We start from the raw sequence: 23,869 nt of genomic DNA on the forward strand, positions 1-23,869 counted from the left end.
ACACATTCACTGAAAACAAACAAACTGACATTCACCATTAAGTTATCTGTTACCTCCTTTTTGGCTTCTTTTTTGGGATCATAATCACTGTCATTTCCATCCATTGGATGAGCTTCTTCTACGTCATCATCACTAAAGACAGATTATAAAAAAGCTGGTCACTTTATTACTTTTTAACCCCAAATAAAAATATGCACCAGGATAAGAGTTATCTACTTGAATTTATCTATTCTGAGTACATGGCATGTCAATTATTTGTAGTTTTCAAAAGACAGCTGTTACAAGCATGATTTTCTGTATTAAAGTCTAGTAATTATTATGATAAACAAGCAAACGTAAACCACGGTTTCAAAGTTACTTTAAGTGGTGCTGGTACTGCTGCCAAGAATTTTGGTGTCACCTTTCTTCAGTTCAACCACTTGTGTCAGCATGAACACTTATGTGGCCAACTATATACCAAGGCTAGAAATAACCTTTCATTTGCCCCATTAGTTTTAATAGACCAATTTTCAAACCACTGCACCAGGTGAATAAACCTTTGCTGAAGTTTGTGGGGAGCATAGGGCATATGATGGGAAAACATGGGACTGCTCTTCCACCAACATGCTTAAAAACTAGCAATTTAGGGGAGGGAAATTAAATCTACTGAATTAAATCAAAGAAAAGGTTAAAAAGAGAACAGTCAATTTGGAGCCAAATCCAGTCATTCTGACAATATAATTTCAGAATAAATTAATGCAAAAACAAATTAAAATTTCTAGTTATTACCAAACCCCTCCAAATAGCTATATTAAAAGCAAACTAATTTTAGCTTGCAATTTTTCAGAAATAGGATCACTAAATAAGCATTTGAACTTTAGATTTCAGAAGTTATTTTATATAACATTTAATTAAAAAGACCCCTTTTGCTCCAGTTAAGCAATTTTCTATAGATATAAAATTAGTTTCCAATACAAACACAGATTATGTTACTTATACATGCAACACATATCACCTTTTAAAAAGTAAAAGTTAATTATTAAGTATACTGAGCACAATAAAATTTTAATTTCATAGTAACTGTGAGAAATGTTATTCCCTTCTATGCAAGACAACAAACTACTCTGAGCTCTAATTCTCTCCGATAGCAGTTTTAAGTCTCCTAAAAAAAGATTTTATACAAATTTTTGTTATAAAACAATGCATAGGCATTGTAACTGCTTCAGCTCTTTATAGTGGTTGTGCTTTTAGCTGTAGTTCCATATTAGCTCAAAAATCCAAACAAAGAAACAATTCCAACCACCCCCCACACCCACAAAATCCTATCCTGCACAGACAGTAATACATTTCAGGGTTTAAATCCTTGTTTTTACAGTTCTCCATTAAAACACTCCCGTCTCCTATTACAAATCACACAGACTGGAGTGATAGTTCTTAAAGCACAGGTACAAAACCCCCTGCTAAAATCAGAGACATCACAACATGAGTTAAAACCTGAGACACATGGTTCACATTTAAACAATGGCTAGAAATTACGCCACATCTCTACTTAGGAAGATTTCAGTCTCTGGTTAGCTACTTAAGAACATAAAACTCACCTGTCACCTTGATTATTTCTATTAGCTAGTTTCCGAGCCTGACGATCCATCAAACTTGTCCTAGAGCGAGTTTTTTTCCAAGAATAGTAATATTTTACAAGGCTTGCAATGGTCTTGTCTGGTAGCTAGAAGAATTCATCAACAGATTAACACTTCTAAAATTTAAAATTCCACCCAGAATTATAATTCTACTCTGTTTATAACCATCTTTAAACAATATTTTTAAATGCATTGTTAAGATTGAAAGGAGGGATGTATTTCATACACATCTTTAAAAAGGGGAAAAGGCTTCTTTTCATTAGAGTGAAAAAGCTGTATGTACAAGAGACATGATGAAATTAAATTAAATCTTATATTCAAGGTTCTTCCTGAAGCTTTTACACAGAAATCAACATGAAATTTTAGCCCAACAGGAGCCTTTGTTCTTAGTGCATCTGAGCCGTTTAATGCTTCTGATTAAAATATTACTTTACCATTTGCTGGATCCTGTGAAAGCTCTTTCCATGGAAGCTAAATGCTTGTTCAAATAGGACTTTATCTTCAACTGTCCATTCATCAGGGAAAGGAGTGAAGTTAGGGAGATCCGCAAGGGACTTCTCAATATTGTGTTTATGCCAGAACAACATGCCGAGAGCCTTTGAAAAGAAATAAGTCCCTCTTTGGATTTAGTCAATTTTCTAAAATGCTGAGACAAGATAAATAAAAACAGGCAATTTACTTGTTTGAAATAAAATTTGACTATCAGAATCCCTTCTCAAAATGTATTTACAATTTTATTGACTATTTACTATAGGTTACAAAATTCTCTTTGGAGACACTGGGCACATCTATACTTTATTCATGGTATGAAAGCCAGACAATTTAAGGTTGGCATGGCAGCAGTAATTCTAGAGCAGCATGAGCTAGGCTGAGAGGCTCAAATCTGACCTGCTTTCTTACTTTACGGGCATATATATCACCTACACAGTTCCCTACAGGCCTTTATTACCAGCCCACTCAAGAAAATACTTAAAAGTATTTTTATTTTCTATTACTTTTAAATAAAAATATTTTTTAGTAGCCAGAGGATCATCCAAAATGCAAGTCTGAAAGTTTAAAGTGAGAGTGGTCTTTCTACAACTCTCCAATCCACAGCATGGCCACTTCATCACATGCACCTAATAAGGAACAGAAATTTAAATGTGCTTTCTTATATAATTTCATTTCTCGATAGTCTAAAACAATTTTAAGTTCATTGGACTTTCTGCCAGAGAACCACAGGCAGATTTGATGCCAAGATTCGGGCATGGGAATTGGACAATGTAATCCACTCAGTTTCACTCATACAGCACAGACACAATCACCAGGCATCTCTCCAACCCCCTGATTTCATATCTTCCAACACCCTGGACACAGCAAACCTCTGCTCTTGTTAAAATGGCAAGTGACAAGCACCTCTTGCAAAGAGAATTTCTATTCCACTGTGAGGAGCCTACAAATGTTTTGTAACAGAAGTTATTTTGGAAATCCATCTCTTGGAGACTTGAGATCCATCAGTTCCTCCTCTAGCCTAACAGAAGTCAAGGCATAAAGAAGTAACACCAAACCCCAGGTATATTCTGGACATTGTAACACTGGCAGCCTCTTTGACAGACAGCAGTTGATGAGCAAGCTTCCATCTTCCGAAACTTGATCATACAACTTTTTTCAACTGTACAGCAAATATATTTTTGCAATAGGTAATCTCACTTTTACATAGATTGGTTAATTTATGAAGAATTTTGCGATAGAATTACATGCAGACCAGCAAAGTTTTATCCTTACTTTTTAAGGAATGGTGACCAAAGGCTGTTAAATAAAAAGTGAACTTGTTTGTTATTTTTGGAGCTAAAACTTGAGTCTGTTCTCCTGCCTCTGAAAAAACCGACTCAATTGAGGTTGGTTTGTGAGTTTTTTTCAGTATGAAAGAAACCTTTTCAGTGCCATCTCTATCAATTAATGGTTCAAAATTGTACCATATTTGCATTCCAATATTAAACTTTAAATTTGTAAGCTGCTTCCCTAAGAAACTCTTTAGCTAAATATACACACACAATTGCATGACATGCCCAGTGTATCAAGAAACATACCAAACCTTTCAAAAGTGCACATTACAAGCTGAGCATGTCATGAAAACAAAGAGCTCAATCTTTTGCAGAGAATCCAGACCACAACTGTATGCAGATCCATTTAACTGCAGTGTTTGCTGCCGTGCCTGAAGAGAAACAGCGTTAATTAATAGTAACCAAGGGGAAAAATAAGAGTTGTGTTATAGTTTTATATTAAAAAAAAAATTGTTTAAATGAGCACTCTCATTCCACTGCACTTACCTGTTCCACATTGTATCCATGTTTTTCCTTTGCTATTGCTATATATTCATCCACTGTAACAAAGTAATGTCAGAATTACTCTTTAATACTTTTAGCTCTGCTCTATGACAGAATTAGCCATCTAACATGGGAAAAGAGTCTCCCCATGCTTTAACACACTGCATAGGCCCAGATCCCCCAAAATGTTAAATATACTCACAGCTTTATTAATAATAAATAAACCCACTGACCATTATTGAACATTTATTTTTGTAAACTTTTTACTCAAGCTAATTCTGCTTGCTTTCACATTTTTACGACAACGAAACCACAGAGGCTCATTATTTATTTATTTATTTATTTAAAGCAGAGACAAGCTGGTTATTGACAGGCTATGCCTTTTTCAAACCCCCTCCTGGGTTAGTTTTAAATTGAACGACTTCCACTGCTTGTATTCCCAAACATGTTGAAAATTAAAGCAAGGAGATGCTATATCAATGATTATGTATATCCTCCAGATTACTATAGCTTTCATTGACCAATATTAATTTTAATTATGGCACAAAGTCAGTTTTCAATAGAAAGTATGAAAAATCAATAATCAGATAACAAAATTAAGGATTAACATTTTAAAAATCATATTTAGCAATAATAGAGCCAGCTTTGAGTTGAACACTTTTCATAATTTTGAAATTAAGTCTCGCTTTTGTATTTTAAAACAAAACCTTTTCCAATTCACCTTCTGGAGCTTAAAATTAAGTGGCAACTAAATAGTTGAAAGGAAGTACAATCAAGAAAAGGAAATAATCATATCCTCCTTCTTCAAATGGACAAGAGATATCCTTGCCATGCACTGTTGCTGCAAAGAGTTAATTATACTTTAAAGGAATGAAAAAAGTGTTTAATAATCACAGTTGTATTTTATTTCTAACTGTTCTGCATTAGTTAAACGTGCATTCCCTCAAACATAGAGGGACACAAATCTCTAACTACTGGTATTAGATAGAAATTGTCCTGAGGATGAGGTTCTCATGGCTGTTACATATGGGAAATTCTAGCACAGGAGACAGGTTTAAACTAGATTAAACAGATAACTGATCATATCTAGTCAGATGACTCCTGTATTTCAGGTCACTCCTAAAGGGAAAAAATGTTTGGTTTTTCCTTCTGTGACAGCAGTAATAATTTCCCCTTGAAGTGGGCCTCAACAAATCTTTTCTAAGTTCATCCACTGCAACTCCTTCTCCTAGGAATTTAAAGCAGCAAGTTCCTCATGTTCAGATATTTTATTCTTTAATTAATAACAAAAGGTTTCACAGACAATGATGATGATAATCAAAATAGGCAGTATGATTTGAAACAAAGACTTTACTAACATAAAAGAAGATCATCTTTGCTTTACCTGGAGTTCTCTTAATAAAGAAAAATAAGCTTTTTGTTTAATTATTTGTAGTTTCACTACGTGGAAAATAAAAAGCAAACAGCACACCAGAAACAATTATTTAGTTTACTTAAGCACCCAAATTCCTAAGCAGGCAAGGACTTACACTTGGCATCAGGAATATTATGATATGGAGACCATACAAGCATCCCTCCATTATCTTTATCAGTGTATTTTGTGGCACCTGTAAGAAAACAAGTAACTCTCAGTATTTATTTAATAACTATGACCTAGAGAACTATGTGACAGTAAGCAAAAGCCAACCATCGTAAGACGAGGGAGGGAAAAAGTAATTAATTCCTTAAGACATCAAATGGCTGAATCTGAACACTACTCTTAGGATGTTCAAGTATAACTAAATATTAGACAGTATCCTGGTTACCACAATTAAACTACTGAAGTGCATTGCTTCAGTTGGAAGGAATCTTACCTAGTTCCAAACCTCTTGCCATAGGCAGGGACACCTTCCACTTAACCAGGCTGCTCAATGCCCCATCCAGACTGGCCTTGAACACTTCCAGGGACAGGGTATCCACAGCTTCTCTGGGCAACCTGTGCCAGTGCCTCACCACCCCAAAGTGAGGAATTTCTTCCTCATATCTAAATCTACCCCCTGTGAAGTTGGCAAATATGCAACTTTGTTCTCCTGAAGTTTGATTGTCCATTAGTGCTCTAACATTTACCACTACCATAGGAGTACTAGGACCTACTGTGGTCAGTTAGGCTTCCTTAAAACAAACAAACAAAAATAGGTAAGAGCTGGAATTCAGTCACCATCCCTGATCCCTTTCAACAAGAAACTATACTAAAAACTAGGCCAGAAACAATTCTGTTCATCTCTCTCTAGTTTTGATATTTCTAGTTTTCTAATTTTAATATTCGTAGCCAAGCAAATTGTACAGCTGGAGAAAGCAGTTAGACATAAAAGTAATTTTTGGTTTTGGTTTGTTTACCCCCACCTCAACATAGCAAGGGAAGCAGTACAAATTACCTAACCCATCAGGACAGGGCAATACTGATGGAAACACTGAAGCACTAAATCAGAGCATATGATTTTTGAAAACATGCTGTAAAAGAAAACTCCCCAATACTGTAAAAGCATTAATTCGGAGTCACTTCCCATTACTATTTCACAAATGTAGTCTAAAACAAAGCCCCTTACAATCTTATTTGTTTATAACAGTTTATCTCACTAAGAAATTGCTCAACAATTGGATATATATCTAATGTCAGTATGAATTCCTTGGGTAATCACCCTCAGAGGAACTATCCTTGCATCCTCCTTGGAGAAGAACAGCTTTTTTTATTCAGTGAAACAAGTAACTTTTCACTCCATTTTAAGCTTATGCACTTTATATTTAGGCTCTACATCTTGTTTGAAGCAAACAAAAAACCAAACCCAGTGCTTTGGAAAAAAGAACAGTGTAGTGCTTTCCCTTTATGTACTATGTTTTGTTGCTCTTCCCTCTTCAGTTTGGCAGTGTTTTGTATTTGCTATCATCTCTGCAATCTTGATCCATCACAACTGTGAACTTGAAAACAGTTAATTAAAGAACTCCTGCGCCTTTCCAAAATGAGATGTGCAAGGCAGATAACTTCAATGCAGCATAAGCTCTGTAACAGGTTAAGAATGTACATACACTCATAAAGCACCAGTTTCAAGGCATAAGCACTACTAAACTCTGAAAGGTTTTTGGTATACAAGACTGAACTCCTTAATACAACATTCCACTTTACAACAAAACAGCATGACATTATTAGTCATTAGGAATGTAAGATTTCATGAAGAGCAGGGCAAGCATATTACAAGCACATTTCTCTTGTCACAAGTAAATTAGCCCTATCCTGCACTTCATTCTAACTAAAGATGAGGAGAAAGCAGGACCACCACAGCATGTATTAGAATCTCAGGTTATGAAGAAAAAATGTCTAAAGATACCTGCAGACAACTGGATATCATGGATATTATCAGATACTGATAATATTCAAGCACTAAAGCAAAAAAAAAATTAGTTTCAGAGTTCTTGTGCCTGCAGGAGGTCATGTATGTGGTGACACTCCCCTAATGAGGTGCCACCCTTATGTGACAAAGCAACAACCACCAGAACATCCCTTTTCAAAGCAGTGCTGTGTCCCCAGCAGGAATCAGACATCTGCTTCCATTCAGGTGGTACCTTCACACTGCCAAAAGAAAAGCCAGGATGACAAAGGAATAACGAGATGCATACAGGTAGCTTGAAGGAAGGCACCCTGCCCTCAGCACAGGATGTCCCTAGCTGTAGGACAGGGATCCCTCCATCTCTGATGCCTTGAGAGGCTCATCTGGAACAGAGACTAGACAGAGCTAAAAGAATAAAGTAGGTATTTATTAAAAGGCCTTAAAAGGATACACCTTGGGTAGTACAAGAGCCCAGCCAGGGCTACATCCAAGATGGACCCAAAAGGGTTGCAAGAGGGACAACCAGTCACAAGGTTTCACACTTGTATAAGTTTTGGTCCATTTATATATTGAGATTAATTATCCAATTACAGCTTCATGTTATGAAGTCCCATCCTCCTTGTTTGCTCTCTTCAATTCGCTGTTGTTTATGCTTTTTAGTAACGGTTGTCCTTGGCTCTCAAGCTGGCAAAGGATTGTTTGGTCTAACTACCCTGAGAAGAGAACTTACTAACATTTAATAGGAAGCTCAGAGCTACAAACCAAGGCAGCACAGAATATGAAAACTAAAACTTAAAGCATCATCTCTATATGCAGGACCATGACCTACCTTCCTGGGAGCTTCCTGTCTGTCCTTTATGCCCCAAGCACTCAAGCAAGCAGCCCTAACCCCCAAAGAGGCTGTGTTACACCTCAAGGGCAACATCATCGTTTTTACAAGGGAAGGGGGCTGGAAATACCCTACAACATGTTAACCACAGTGTATTAGAAGACTTGTAAGCCAGTAAGGAAGTGAAGGACCAAGAGCTACATTTGAGGAATAACAAGTCTCCCTCTCCCCAAAACAGACCTCCAAACCACTGAGGAAGAGGTTTCTGCACTTCAGCTGCTGCACCCCTCTGCCAGTACCAGTTAGGAAATGCAGCCAGCTGAAGATGACCAACAGGCACTCTGCACCACTTCCAGAACAGGGAAGTCATAGCAGCAAACTGACCCTCTCTAAATTGCAGTTTCACATTAGAAGTTCGGTATGCACAGCTGGCACAGCCCTATACAGGATTCCAGGTACTGAGAATAAAGTGATCATCCAGAAGCATACAAGACATAGGGAGGACATTGTGGAGCAGCATGGCAATTTAAAAGTATGTTGGTTTCCAGCAGAAAATGTACCTTCCTCTGCTTATGACTAAGCCTTGCCCATACCATTTAATAATTTCAGTATTTAAAAGCCTGTTTTCATATTAGAAGACTAGAGAGAGAAAAGTTATAAAGACACAGACAAATGCATTCTAAAGTGACCTTAAATGGTATAAAATATTCTTCTTGACATCCTCAACTCCATCCCTGAAAAGAGGGTAAATGAGAAAATAAGTATTTCAGCATTAAGTAAGTAAAATTCATACTAAAACCATTGTGAAGTCTAAATCTGAGTAGACTAAAACTTCTCTAGCAGTTATCTGTGGATGACACAATAGGGTGGTGCATTCTGTACCACAATTTCCAAAAGGATGCAAACAACCCACAATATAAGGATAATAGCTTTGTAACATCCTGTTGGATCCATAGGTAGGTCAGAAAGTACAAGAAGGAAAATCTTCACTAAGTATATAAAATACAATAGGAAAACCAGGAGGAGACAAAAATCTGAAACCAAGAGATGGTATGTTAACTCAGCAAATTAGATAAAGCAAAAAACCCAAGTTTACTTATTAAAATTGTTTCTTGCAGTGACAAAATCTCTCTCATTGCTGTAATAGTTGGTGACAATTAAAAACAGTACTTCTCTTAAGCTCCATCTCAAAGCTTGCTTGTAAAAAGAATATGGTGTGGAGAGGGGTAAGAGTATATTTAAGTGAACTTCTCCTAATTGTTGTTTCCAACCACAATCTACTTCTTCCACGAGACACTGAGAACCAGTTGCACTTTTTCTTTAAAAAAATATCTTGTTTTATACATAAACTAAGTTTAAAAAAATGTTTACTGCCATCACAACATTAATCATGAATATTTTGTTCCTCAGTGTATTGTTGTAGAGCATTGCTTATGGCTATTTTTCAAGACAGGCTAAGTGAAAGCCAAGGATTGGTATTGTTCCACTCATTTTAGTATTCTGTGCGTTTATCAGGGCTGACTTCTGTGTCTTAGAGTTATGTCCACTTTTATTTATCATTGATTCCCTTCTCCCACCTATTTATTTCAAGGGGCTTAAAACAGCACTCAAGAGTACTGCAAATAAACACATCATCTAAAGTATCTGATAAATTCTAAAAAAAGAGCATTAGAACAATTCCAAGAAGAAACATAATTAAAAGATAATCAAATACAGTGCCATGTCCATATATGCAAACCTAGAACTAAAGGGGAGCTTATTAACTCACTTGCTACAAAAAAGTAACCTAAATGTACCTGTAAGAGCACAGATTTTTGCCTCTCATTACTTCTGTCTCTAAGAAATTATGCCTCAAAACTCAGCAGAAAAAAATTCAACCAAAAAACCAAAGAGATGAAAGAATGAGATCTCGCTGATATTTCCACAGATAACCAATCTGTTAACTTGGTAAGTGCTGTATTTTTAAATTTCATGGACTTTAAATTTATTTTGTAAGACATAGGTGATCCAAAATAAAACACTACCTTCTTGCCCTAATAAGCAAAATACACACACCAAGAAGGATAATACCTCATAACAAAACATTATGCCTCTAACTCAGGAGTTATTAAAGAAACATTTCCATTATTAAGGAAACTGATAGGGTGAGTATATATTAACCCACTTATTGGGGAAAGAGGCATTAATTGAATACCATCCCCCAGAAACACTCAGGAGCTCTAAAAAGTCTGGTTATAGGAGAGCATAAAATTAGTTCTGTAGTTACTAATGTAATGGTACTATTTCATATACAGTTTACAAAATTGAAACCACAGAACCGCAATTGTCCTACACGGGCTGAAGAGTTCTTTTAATCAAAAGAAAAACAAACACTAGGTGTTTTTCTAATTTAAGTGGCCTATAGGAAATGCAAATGCAGGCTGGAGGTTAGAAACCATCCTTTTTATCTGTGTATATTTTTATGTAGGCAATGTAAAAATAAGAGGTGCAAACAATTAGCCTTATTAACAAAGAGGCATAGACTGCGCGCTCCTTCCTAGGGGGAAGGCATTCCCTTAAGCCAAGGCCACGCAATCATTTAATCCCACCCTCGCGCTTTCCTTCCCCCGGCCTTTTCTTTGGCCGGTGGGGACTTGCGCCCATCCAGAGGGGCTCGCTCCAGCCTTGGGAGGCACCCTGAGAGCAATCCTCTTCCGGTAAGAAATCATCTGACACCCATGGAGCCCGTCTGGAGAACAGGAAAGTAGACAGGCTTCATCTGACCACTACAGCAGAACTGCTGAACGCTCCTCTGGTCTCCCTGCTCAGTGTAGTAAGGCACGGCAGCATTCTAGCAATTAACTTGCTAGAGCTGAGTACCAGGCTATGCGAGCGTACCATATTCCTCGGGGCGGGGCTGGGGGGGGGCGAGGAAGGCGGAGGAGAGCAGCTCAGCCTGCCACGGCGGGGCCAGCGAGGCTACTACAGCACACAAAACCAGGAGCAGGAGTTTCCCACCGAGCGCATCTTCCACCCAGCGCCTCCAGCACGCAGCCAGGTCTGCTCCGCTTCCGGCAGGGCGCATCACTTCCCACCCTTGCCCGACAACATCCATCAACCCCCGTCAAATATTTCTACGGTTATAGGTTTAAGGACAGGGTGGGGGAAAAAAAAAAAAAAAATCAAGCTTTTTCTGCTTCACCGCCTCCCGCCGGACACACATAATGCGGCCGATAACGAAGTGAGAATCCCCCGCCGCGAAGCCCCCCACCCACGGAGCGCAGATGCTGCCCCGGACAAGCCTCCCGCCGCCGGCACCGGGTCGCCGACACAAAGGCTCAAAAGCACCATTAAATACAGCCCCGCGGCCGCCGCCGCCGGAGAGCGCCGGGCGAGCCCGCCCCGGCGGCGAGCCCACCCCTCCCGCCTCGGGAGATGTCAGGTTACAGCCGAAAAGCGATTTACCGGGCTCGAAGTCAGGAATGCGCGCCTGGTATTCCGCTCCGACCCTCATTCCTACATCTGCAAGGCAAAGGAGGGAAGAGAAATTAAGGGCTAGAGCGTCCCCGGGCGCCGTCCCAGGCTCCCGCCGTGCGGCGGGCGGGCGGGCTGGCGGAGCCCCCGCCGCGGCCGTGCGGAATAAGCCACCTCCTCCCCCCGCCACCCCCCGCCCACCGCCGCCGCCGCCGCCGCGGATTAAGCCCCGACGACCGCCGAGGAGGGGGCAGGAGGAGGCGGAAGGGGGAGTTTATTCCAGCGGAACAATGGGGACGGCGGCGGCTCCCGGGAGACACTCCCTCCCCATCGTTAAGTACCGCGGGGGCAGCCGCGGGGCCGCGCCGCGCGCTCCCGCCCCCCGCCCCGCACACGCGCGGCCGCGGCTCGGCCGCGGCACGGACGGAGCGGCGGAGCCCCGGCACCGGGAAGGGGGAGGCGGCTCGGCTCGGTTCGCCGCCCCTCCCGCCGCCTCCGCCACCCCCCTGCCGCCGCCGGCGGGGCGGCCCAAGGCTCGCACCGTGCTCGTCGCCACTGTCGCCGCCGCCGCTCTCCGGCTCCGAGTAGTGCCCGTTGGAGGGGCTGCTGCTCTTGGCGCCGTTGGGGGCTGCCCGGCTCTTACCCCCCAAGAGCTCCGCGCCCTTCTCCATCATGCCCGGCATGCCAGGGCTGGGAGCGGGGGAGAGCGGCGGCAGCGCTGGCTGCCGAGGGGGGGGAAGTTAATACGGAGCCGCCATGTTGCCCCCTCCCCGCCCCCCCCTCGGGCACCTCCTCCCCCCGCCCGCCGCGCCCCCCTCCCCCGGCGCCGGGAATCCCTCCGCGCCGGCCAGGCCGGATCTCGCCGAGGGGCGGGGATGCCTCTGGAGCGCCGGCGGCGCGGCCGAAGGAAGGAAGAAAGGAAGGATTGCTCGCGCTCCCGGACCGCGGCCGTGCCGCCGCGCCGTGAAGCTTACCCGGCCAGCGGGCCCAGAGCAGAGCGGGGACTATTTCCCGGCGGCGGCGGCGGCGCAGGGATCCCGGCGGGTGGTTGTCGCGGCCCCGGTGGTGCCGCGCGAGGGGCGGGAGCAGCCGCGGCCGCGCAGGGGCCGAGCGGGAACGGGAGGCGCGGGCGGGGGGCCCGGCCCGGGGCCGCGGAGCGGGGCCGGGCCCTGGCGGGGAAAGCCGGTGCTGTCACATCGCTGAAATCACAAGATGTGTGAAACCGTGCTGTTTTTTCTTTCTCAATTCAAAAAGTGATCTATTTATTTACCTGTTAAGTGAATTCCGGTGCGTTACCAACTGCTACGGTGTTACCATCCAGTTTATCTCAAATATTCACGTTTTATGAGGTAAAAAACGGCTGAGACGGGCTCCAGACCGAGTCTGAGTTACAATGTGACAACAGTCTTGCTGCTTAATCTGGAGATGCATTATTAGTCTGGTTTGTTCTGTGCAAATGCATTTAATGGTCTCGCGGCTATGTTTTAATATATGTTATAGGTATTTTTAATGATGCAGTGATAGTTTGTCAGTCTGATTTTCAGATTTAGGGAAAAAAGTATAAACTGAAATCGCTGTATATCAAACTAAAGTCTTATGTTCCAGCTAAGAGTGTCTGACACGATCCGTTAGCCTTTGTCACATCTCAGCAATTCTTCCCGAACTTTGCCCTGGTGGCTGTCTACCCCAAACTGTTTGGTTGATTGACTGATTGATTGATTGCTTGATTGCAGAGTGCTAGCAGGAATAGTGCAGCTGCTTTCTTACGGTGAGATAAAAGGGAGATGACTACTTGTGTCCATGCTTATGGCTACTAAGTGCCTTATAGTTGGATTGTAACATGACATTGTTAGATATGTTTGCTGTTTCTTGATACTTGCCTTGAAAGCAGCCCATTATGGTCAAGTTATATACTTTTGAAAAGCCTTTGGTATATGTGTGCTTCCTAGAATATGTCAGGAAAGTATTGTCAAGACTTTTCCTGCTTTGGGAATTTTGTGCTTTGAAGAACTGTTTTTGTGACAGCTTTTGGCCCATGGCTATCAAAAATGCAAGTAAACAAGCTGTGACTCCTTTATGCTTGCTGTTTTTCAAGAGCTGGAGAGGAAGATTAGTAAGGACAAGTAGGAGCAGTGGTGGTTGACTGCCTGCAAGTGCCTCAGCAATTGAGGATTTGCAGTCTCACAGTTTAATGTACACAAAAGAATTCACAATAAGAAAATGAAATGCCAGAACCACAGGAAAATCTTGAACCAATGTTTGTACTTTTAAGGCACAAGATTTATGAAATTTACAAAAAGCACGAAATCATTATGAAAACTTGCAGGAAATTGGCATTTGTTCTTTTAGTTCTCCTAAGGCCATCTATTTGAGGCTTTTATCTTCATTTTCTATGGATGTGAAATTGGGGCATACATGTGGCACTACAACTGTATTTGACAGTTCTAAGCTACTGATAAATGCTACTGGAAGTTTTAGTAAACTGTTACAGCTTTCAGGAATTTTAAATTCTTGCAGGTGTCATGAAAGCAACCACCTGAAAGGAAGAAATATTCCTTGTACCATGGTTTGGAGGAGAATTGTCAGAAGAGCGTGACCTTTTCTGTTTCTGTTATTTGTGCGGCTGCTGATGAAACTGCATTTCGGAGGTTACAATAAAGGGCATAGGTTCACTTAGTCAAGTACTTAGATATTAGCAGATGCATGTAATGATTTTTTCCCCATGCATTCTGGAAGTTGTCTTGCTTTGAGCTGTTTCTTCTCTTGGATTCTTGTCTTATCATTCTCTTGTCTTCTGTTTTAATTTTTCTGTTTGGTTGTTTTTTTATCTGCCTCTCTGCAGTTCTTCTGTCACATTCAGTACATGGGTGCTTCTGGATTAGATGTGACATGATAATCAAGTAGTTGTTTGTGAGATTGGTCCTGCATTGTTATATAAACTATGCATAAGGAGTTTTTTTAGATTGACATTAGCATACAGAATCACAGCATGGATTGGGTTGGAAGGGACTTTGAAGACCATATAGTTCCAAACCTTTGCCAAGGGCAAGGATGCCACTCACTAGATCAGGTTTCTCAGAGCCTGATCCAACCTGGCCTTGGACACTTCCAGGGATGGGGCATCCACAACCTCTCCTTGCTTTATGTTGTCTCCTTTCTTCTGTGTATCCTTCCTTCTCTGTATCCTTATTTGTAATGTTTGTTTCCGGACATAATCCCTAGAGGGCAACAAAGTAACCGGTGCGTTCTGAAGGTGCAAATCGGGCTGGTCTAAAGATTCTCTTTATGAGCCTGTCCATTCTTGGAGATTATGCCTTTCTTCTTAAAACGTGTTTCCCAAGTCATAGTTTCAGGGGGAAGGTTTGTGTTTGGGCAGGATGGCAGTGAGCCTTGGGGTACAAAGTGGATTGCATCAGAGGAAGGGAATTAGGGAATGGACAAGTTGCAGACAAGGAAGGTGAAAGCAGTTGTTTCTTCCCTTTTAGTGAAATTGCTAAAAAGTAGAAACAGAAGCTCAAAAGTAAACAGCTTTCCCTATCCATTTATTAACTCAGCTTAAAACCTACATGGCTTCTGAGGATGCTCCACGCAGGGTTGAGACCTCTTGCAAGTTTTGTTGGTGTGGGTTCTTGGAATTCATTGCAGACCAGACTCTGGAGTGTGGACTTCTGCATATTATTACCTTACAGTGAGGGTTAATGATAGTATTAACTGTTGAGTGGTGAGCTAGAGGAAGGTAAAGACTGTTTATTCAGAAGAAACTAAATTCTTAAAATGAGGTTTTAACATGCCTATATTACTATAGAATAATATAGAATGGAAATTACCTCTAAAATTGAATCCAACCATTAACCCAGCACTGCCGAGTCCATCACTAAACCACATCCCTAAGTGTCACATCCATGCTTCTTTTAAATACTGCCTGGGATGGTGACTCCACTACTTCCTTGGGCAGCCTGTTGCAATGCTTGACAAATCTCTCTGTGAAGAAAGTTTTCCAAATATCCAATCTAAAGCTCTCCTGGTGCAGCTTGAGGCTGTTTCCTCTCATCCTATTATTACCTGTGAGTAGAGACCAATCCCCACCTTGCTACAGCCTCCTTTCAGGCAGCTGTAGACAGCCATGAATATTCCCCTCAGCTTCCTTCTTTCCAGGCTAAACAACTCCAGCCCACTTAGCTGCTCCTCATAAAATTTGTGCACCAGACCTTTCACCAGCTTTGTTGCTCTTTGGATGCTCTTCATCTCTTGTGTGTTATGCCCATCTCAACTATTGTTTTCTAACTCATTAAATTCTAGGTCAGGGAAAGTATTGCAGATCACATGTTTGTCCTTTTTATCTTATGGTGAGAGTTTCATGCTTTCAGTTTTTTTAGAAAGAGCATTTTTACAGTTTCCTGTCTTGGGAATGTTGCCTTACACCATTTAAAAGCTGTGTCTTTAAATATTTTTAGAAACAGGTCAACAGATTTGTGATGCTTCTCCAGAAAAATTATAGATGGATGATGTGTATTGTGTGAAACCCAAAGAAGATAGGATGACCATGGAAACCTTTTGGCAATATCCAGCCTGGAAACTTGTGCTTTAATGTGAAGGTTTATAATTGTTCCACAAAGAAAAGTAAGCTCTTTGTCTTCATAAACACATTAAGAAAAGTGTGCCTGGGATCAAGGTAATTTCAGATAAATTACACTGCTTGGAGTCTCTTCACGCCTCTGCTGGAAAATATATAGGTGTCATCCATCAGCTCCTGTGTTTCTTTTATATTAAACACAACTAGGCCTGCTGGGTGGTAAGTGGGAGGCTTGGAGTGGACAGGGTGAGATTTATTAGTTCTTTTACACTGATGGTTGTTGTTGTGTTTCATTCAACATTCTTGAATTTTTCAAGGACTTCACATTTTAGTGGAACCAGTGGAAGATGGTGGATTTTCTACAGCTCTAGAAAATCAGGCCTTCAGTCTCAAGCTAGCATTCATTAGTATTTTTGAATTCTAGTCTTAATGTTTTAAGGCAGAAATTAGTAAAAATTTGTTCTATAACTGGCCATTAAAATGAAACAGCAAAGCATTTCCTGCCTTTCTACTGTTAATATTCCCCAACTGAGATTTTTTTGATTTCTTTCTTTTTGTAGTGCTGTTTTCCAGTTAAAGGTTTCAAGAGTTATCTGCTTTCCAGATCTGAATGGGATTCTTCTGCATCAGAACAGCTGGTAACTTATTCTTGGGAGATGAAGAAAGTCATGTTGAAGTTCCTGTGAGAAGTTTAAGGACTTCAGCAGTTGTAGACACTTTTTTGTATTTAAATGCATGTCACCAGGTATCATATCATATTGCCAAAATTTGCGACTCAGACTGTGTTGTACAGTGTTGGTGGTAGATACATTGAATGGAGTGGGGAGTGTTAGGACTCTGGCACTGTGTTAAAAATAGTATTTTTAGATAAATTATTTGTTGCACTGTAGGAAGGCTTGTTCAGGAACGAGCGTAATGGGTTAGTGCTAATATCCATCTTGCCCAGTACTTTGATCCTGACAGTTCTACAGAGGAACTCATTTTAGAGTGGGTGCCATAGTCTCCATTCTGTGTTGGCAAGAAGCCTATTCTTGGTGTTCTAAAGATTTTTTACTCTGAAGTGTAAAGCTTGGTAAAAAAAAAATTCTTATTCCTATGGGTGTGTTGTGAAAACTTCTGTTCCACCTTTACATATTTGTAGACTCGTTTCAGTGTCTTCCTACGTGTGAATTTTACTGACACTGTATGATTATATTTTTTTCCTTAAAAAGAAATTATTTTGTCTTTTTCTTGACAGGAGGGACAGCTGTTCCTGCTCAGTCCTTTCAGTATCATTGTTTCATTTCTCTTCAGTTAATCTAAATATCTGGTGAGCTGTACTGTTTGCAAAGAGTAAAGAGGTTCTGTGTCTGGTTGATTATGATGACACATGCTGTAGGAAAAGCTGAGTGTAGCTGACTTGATCTTGTGTTACATAGGCAACTCAGGACAACAGGTCATTTCAGAAAGTCAGTCTACAGATATCATTTAACCCTTATATTTTTTAATACCTATTTTGAAGGAAATTTTGGTAATAGCTGGCAGTATGTCTTTGAATCAGAGTACTGACATTCAGTATTGTCAGTGAAGATTCTCACACTGTGTATGAAGATCGTGTATACGTGGCTGAAATGGTAGCACCTCTTTACAAATAATTTGGGTTTAGGGCCAGTTGTTTCCCACAACAGGGAAAAAAGATATTGTAATTGTTTTGGTAAGCCAGTGTGCTTTTACTTTGTCCTCTTTCACTTCTGCAGACAGTTACCTGAAGTACTTTTCATAGGACTGTTCAGCAGAAAGAGGTCACCTAATTGACACTTAAAGCCGTTGGACCTCTGTAAGAAATGTAGTTTGGGTCTCCTGCGTAGTGTTTACATTTTTGTATGTTTGTTGTGGTTTGGGAAGGATTTTGTTTGTTTTTCTAAATGCAAAGCAAGTGATTTGATTCCATGCAGTTGGGGAAACTGTGCTAAACTTATGCTTTACTCTTTCTTGTCAGGTTGTCTGTTGCTGTGCTAACTTGAAGAGGTGACCATTTGCTGTGAGTTAATGATGTTTATGCTCTCTCCTATGGATCTCTCCGCCTTTTCCTTCTATGAAGCAGGAAGGAACACACTGTGCAAGATTTTCTCCTTGCAGTTAATAGTACCAAGGACTCATTTTGTTGAGAAAAAATATCTTTGAAACATTCTAGAATAAAAAAAGCTCTGCTATGTTACCATTGTTGTATGCCTAATCCTGAAAATGAGAGAACTTTGCCCCAAACACCTTAATGTTTGTTTGGGATCCAGCCAGTGTATGTAACTGGAAATTGAATTTCCAATTAGGAAAGGAAACTAAAGGGAGAATGAAGGAAACATCAGTAATATGTTGAACAAATTATGTAAAATTACTGTAACCCTCTACTGCCTGTCCATTTAAGATGCAGTGTTATTGCAGGAGTAATCTTGGGGGATCTGAAAGAACCAAATGTTAAGAACTTCACTTGAGGTAGATGATGTATTTTTACATGTGCAAAAAAGGTGTAAGAAGTGGTGTAGTAACCAGTAGTGGCAGCTTTTTTTGCTGTATGTCTTAGGCCTTGGACTGTCAGAACATTTTATGCAGTAGCATACTGGCACCTTCAGCTAAATTTTGTCCTCCACAGCTTATCCTACCTGGCTTCTTGTGGTTTAAGGGTGGGGGAAGAAGACAAGTAAAAAGTGGAACATAACACTGTCTAGGACCAAAAGAAGGTCCCTGATGTATTACAAGAGTTTGTATTTCTGCTTTCTAACTTGTTTCTATAGAAAAGTATACACTGTTTCTTAGACATCCCTGTATTATGGAGCTGTGCTGGATTTTGAAGGTCAGCGTTGCTGGACTATGTAGATATCAAAACATTACTGCTATTCAAGAGTCATGTCTTTTCCTGCTGTAACTACTGTTTGGCTCATGTAATGATCCACAGTTCAAATATGCAATTTAGGAAAGATCAGCAAGAGGTTCCATTTTGAGAATATCTCTTAAGATGGAGTTGCGAGCAACAAAAATATAATCATTAATGAATTTTTCCTCATATAAGTAATATTTATTTTTCCACATGGAAATTGTTGTTATAATACCATTTCACTAGAATTTTCTAGGATACAAATGATTCTCTTAAAAGTATCCTGTTAAAAAATACCAGCAGCTCAACAACAACAAATCAATATGGCTGTATCTGCATATTCAAGTTGTATTGTACAGTGTTGCCAGGAATGATGTTCTCTCTTCTCCTGTCTGAGGCAGATAATGACTACATAAATATAAAACTGAAATCTGCAATTTTGCATTTGAGGGTATGGATCAGTACATAAAGGGTCAATCTAGAGTAGCAAAATTGTCCTTGGAAAGAATGAACTGTTCTCAAAATTTCTGCTGAAGTATTTGTTAAACTGAGAGGAAAAACAAAAGCTCATGCCTACACAACTTCAGGGTGAGAATGTTGGATACCACTAGGACCTTGCTATTGTTGGTTTCTACACAGTTTTTAGAAAAACACCCACTCAGCTTCACTCTCAGCCAGTGCTTTGAATTCTCTTATTGCTGAAGAAGATTTATTTACTTGCTCTTACATAGTTTACTGTCTTTCATCTAAATTACATCCCTTTTAGTGAAGGTGGCTTTTGTCCTCAGTTAAATTAAACTAATTAAAGCTTGAAAAATGTTTTAGTCTGGGAGCCTGTTATGAGGTCCATTTGTGTTAGACACATATTGTTCTAAAAAACCAAAGAAATTACTCGGGTTTCAGAGTTACACACTAAGCCCACTGCCAGAGATCCCTCCCTATGGATACTGGAGAATTGGCAAGGGCATTTTTGATATGTGATGTTCTGCTGGTTTATTGTGTAAACATACACTTCTAACAAGAGCGTTCCCACCCCATCCACTGTTCCCTAGTTTCACCTTCCCATGTGCCACATGCTGTATTTCAGTTTGGTAGCTGCAGATAGGTCTGGATATTCTAAGAGAATGTCCTGATACTTCTCTGTACTGTGTGACTTTACATAGAAGTTTTTGTATTAATTAACTGGTAGCAGTCTTTGTTTCACAATAATAGATGGAAGCAAAAAAAAAAAAAAAAGAATCCTCTTCTACTTGTAAAAAAATTAACCAAAATTAGAAAAGACAAACCTTCCCTCCAGTAAGTATGCAAGTGTTTATGAAAATCAATAGCTTATATGTTACTAGTTACTAGGTATGAATATGAGTCCAGTACTGATAAGTCCATGGAAAAAACTGCTTTTAAGATATGATCAAATTTAGAAAATTATTTTTTTTTTCTCAGTGCAATTGCTGAAGATAACAATAAGACACTAGTTAAAATGAGAAAGTTTGTTATCACTTTATTTAAATTTTAAATTTAAAAAGGCAGTACTATGCTAGTTATAAAACCCTTCCCTCCCTCCCTCCCTGCCAGATTTATGCTCCTCAGTTGTTTGGCTACTTCTGCTTTCCCCCACCACTGTCAAAGAATGCAACAAAGTTTTGTCTACATAGAAAGCAGTAATGCATGTGAGTAATGCAGCCTGTTGACATTAGTAAATGGGAAATATGTGATGAAATGCTAAACTCAGGAAAAATATGAAATAAAATGACAAGAGTTCAGTCTGCTTTTTTCCCTTCTCTGTTCTAGGGGTTTTTTTTTTGTTTTTTTTTTTGTTTTTTTTTGAGGAGAGGTTGATTTCTGGCTGTTGATAAACCTTCCATGACTGAAAAAAGTACAAGGAACTGGTATGTTAAAGTCTTAAGGTAAGAAACTTTATAGAGTATGTGACTTCAAAGCAGGAATTCTGAGTATATGTAAGGCAAAACCTATAAAATATAAGCTCTGTGCAAGAAATGTATTCAGTGTGCTGAGGATAGTTTTATGCTGGGTACTCTTTAAGGTGTGTTTCTTGGAGAGGCTGCTTGGAAAGAAGTATTTGCAATGCATTTACCACTGTCAGCTGCACAGGTAAGTTGCTTTTGTCCAGAAAACAAACAATGAGGCTTTTAAGACTGTTGGGCTTTTTAAATTTACTAAAGAGTTTAGTTTATGTTATAATTTGGGGAGTCTGACTCAGTATTATTTGGGAATTTTTTTTGTATTATTACGTTCTTGGAAAATGCTATATAGTAGAATACAAAGGAAAAAAAAAAGGACCTGCTAGCTAGCACAAGCATATTCCTAAATAGGAAGTTATTTTTTATAAAAATAACTAAATAGGAAGTTATTTTTTATAAAAATAACTAGGAGTTATTTTTTCTGAATCTGGACCTAAACCATCTAATTTTCAGTTTTATTCTTTGGACAGTATATAATGAAAACATAGGTTTAAAAGTGGATTTTAAAATATTTTTATATTAGAGACTACTAGACAACAGTTAAGAGATAAAGATGCAATTAGTATCAATACAGTAATTCAGCCTGCAGAGCTCCTTGCTACTTTACAAAAAGCAATCACCCAGAACTATGGGTTCCTAGATTTACTGTGGACAGGACATGCAAATAAAATTATTTGTTACAATTACTTAGCAGGGCCCTGCATTCTGTTAGAATTCAAGCAAGCTGCATCCGAGCTGCTTAGTTTTGCCTTGTTTTATATTGGTCGAGAGACACAGGAAAAATGAGGCCAGTGAAATACACAATAGATGTGTTAATAAAAAAACCCCACCAAACCTGGAACCAAAGAAACTATGGGTATTTTCTTTCCCTCTCTGACTAACAACAGCAGCAGGTTGCTGCCTCTGCTCTGAGACAGGGAGAGACTGTGGCCATGTCAGGACAGGGTTGAGCCAAGAGGATTGAGTGGACACAGCTTCAGTGAGGGGAAGGGTGATAGTAGCTGTTGTCCCAGACAAGATATGTGGTGGCTTTATGTTAAAATAAAACTAGGGATTTTATTTTTTTTCCTCCCTAACTCTGGAAATTCAGGATGCTTCCTTCTGTTGAAATAAAGGGAGATGGACATGATGTCCAAATGGGGAAAAATTTTCTATGCCCTTTTGAGGTGTTCTTTAAGATGGAACAGTTCCTCCCTGTTAGCCCACACTCCAAATGTTAGATGTATAAATAAAAACTGTACTCCCTCATCAGTTTTATTTTGAGATTTTTTTTTCTTCCTTTCAGAACACTGGAAATTTTTTTAGTTATTTTTCCATAATTGTTACCCATAAAAAGTCTGGAGGAAATTCAGTAATTCCAAAACTAGAAAAGTGTCAATATTTATTGTTTGCAAATTTGTTATGGCTGCTTGGAAATACTAACATACCATACTGGTCTACTAATTGTAGACCAGTTCCTAGGTCTACAGTCTGCTGTGCAACTGGATATTTCTTTGAGTTTATTTCACACCCCAGAAATAACTGGACCTTTAGGAACCTCAGGCTGAACTTGACAATTGTCTCAAGATAGTGTAGAAATAAATGGAACAGTTTCGGTAAGATGCACAGATATCTTCTCAAATTCTTTCCTTTTGATGGGCACACGTGCTTGTTAAACTACTGACTTGTCTTAGTTTTAAGGACTTTTGTTTCTCATTGCTCTTCTCACAAGATAACAAATACGGTTAATCACAAGCAACTATGTATTCATGGATGTTATTACATAATAGGAGGCCTTTGCCTGCATTCCTTTGGGGGTAGGAAGTTGTACAATAATGAATGCTTTGTTGATTTGAATGTAAAGATAAATGAATAAAGTTATAATTGTTTCTCCATCTTAATTGGAATTCAGATTTTTTTTTTGTTTCTTATCTGTATGGCAGTGTAACTTGTGTATTACCTTCTGTAATCTGTTATTCTATCAATTAATGTATTTTATTTTGACAGTTTATGGAAAGCCATAAAAACATAAAGCCAAACTTTATGACAGTTTATGGTAGTTTACAAATTGAACTCAATTTAAAGGTCGAATGCTCTTTTCTTTTTTAGGGTTGGTGGTAGCTTGTTATAACTGTGTTATGATTCTTGGTTTTGACTATTTTTTACAAAGAGCAAAAGGAAGTGTGCAAAACAGAAGAAATCAAAAAGACCTGAAATAAACAAGTTCTTTTTAATATAAACCAGCTAAATTCTTAGCCTGTGAGATGTCTCAGCTACCATGTTTCTTTACCCATTTGATGCTGTGACAATGAAATTACAAGTCCCAAAGTACTAGCAGAATCTAAGACCTGGCCTTGTGCAACTTTGGAAGAACTGGGTTTCTCAAGACTGCGAGGCAGCAAGAGCTTACAGATGAGTATTACAGCAACTTTTCATGCATTTGAAAACTTGCAAAAGGGCTGGTGATTTTTGTGACTGCAGAAGGAAGAGTTTTTACTGGCTTCGAAGACCAGATGACTTAGTGGCATTTTAGGAAAAGCTTTCTCACAAGATTTGTTAGACGTCGAAAAAGATTGCCAAGAGACTCTTAATGGCTGACAAAGGGGAAAGTTTTTAAAGTTACCTTAGTATCTCTGAAGGGGGGGGAACCACGTGACAAAGTGAAAGAAGTGAGTTCTGTCCAGTTCCAGTGTTTTTATTTCATAGATGCTGTGGGGTTAAATGACCTTCCCATAAATTAATTCTTGGAACTGATGTTTCCAAGGTGTTTGTGTGTGTGAACACTGGAAGTTGACAGGTTAGTAAATGGGTTGATGTAAAAACAGGCTGCTGCCAAGGAGGGACGTGTCTTAGCTGCCCTTTTCAGGCTGGTTTGCAATTCAGTGGGGTGGCAAATATGCACAGGCAAATGAAGGCAAATGAAG

At 39.7% G+C, this 23,869-nt stretch overlaps 1 protein-coding gene and 1 long non-coding RNA gene across 14 annotated transcripts in view; one reads left to right on the forward strand and one right to left on the reverse strand.

Annotated features, from left to right (window-relative positions):
* RCOR3 (REST corepressor 3) overlaps positions 1 to 12,356 on the reverse strand; it is a 27,093-nt gene extending 14,737 nt beyond the window's left edge. For 2 of the 7 annotated variants that reach the window (XM_068185775.1, XM_068185770.1), the window contains exons 1-7: positions 12,108 to 12,355; positions 11,558 to 11,614; positions 5,452 to 5,529; positions 3,926 to 3,978; positions 2,051 to 2,212; positions 1,578 to 1,702; positions 54 to 132 (exon numbers count right to left, since the gene is read on the reverse strand). In XM_068185775.1, coding sequence (XP_068041876.1) covers positions 54 to 132; positions 1,578 to 1,702; positions 2,051 to 2,212; positions 3,926 to 3,978; positions 5,452 to 5,529; positions 11,558 to 11,614; positions 12,108 to 12,249 — 696 coding nt within the window. In that variant the 5' untranslated portion in view covers positions 12,250 to 12,355. Of the gene's footprint in view, positions 1 to 35; positions 133 to 1,577; positions 1,703 to 2,050; positions 2,213 to 3,685; positions 3,817 to 3,925; positions 3,979 to 5,451; positions 5,530 to 11,557; positions 11,615 to 11,773; positions 11,871 to 12,107 lie in introns of those variants that run through there. The other 5 variants (XM_068185774.1, XM_068185769.1, XM_068185771.1 and 2 more) reach the window with 5 other exon arrangements.
* Positions 11,781 to 22,840, forward strand: LOC137471427 (uncharacterized). Of its 7 annotated transcripts, none has more exons than XR_010997600.1 (4): positions 11,781 to 11,898; positions 16,700 to 16,884; positions 17,377 to 21,320; positions 21,379 to 21,505. It is a non-coding gene; the product is annotated as an uncharacterized lncRNA (long non-coding RNA). The 7 variants fall into 7 exon arrangements; XR_010997602.1 differs by lacking the exon at positions 11,781 to 11,898 and adding an exon at positions 12,695 to 12,780; XR_010997599.1 differs by lacking the exon at positions 11,781 to 11,898 and adding an exon at positions 12,787 to 12,915.
* Positions 22,841 to 23,869: the final 1,029 nt, after the last annotated feature.

The sequence above is a fragment of the Anomalospiza imberbis genome, chromosome 3 (assembly GCF_031753505.1).
Source record: "Anomalospiza imberbis isolate Cuckoo-Finch-1a 21T00152 chromosome 3, ASM3175350v1, whole genome shotgun sequence".
NCBI lineage: Eukaryota > Metazoa > Chordata > Aves > Passeriformes > Viduidae > Anomalospiza > Anomalospiza imberbis.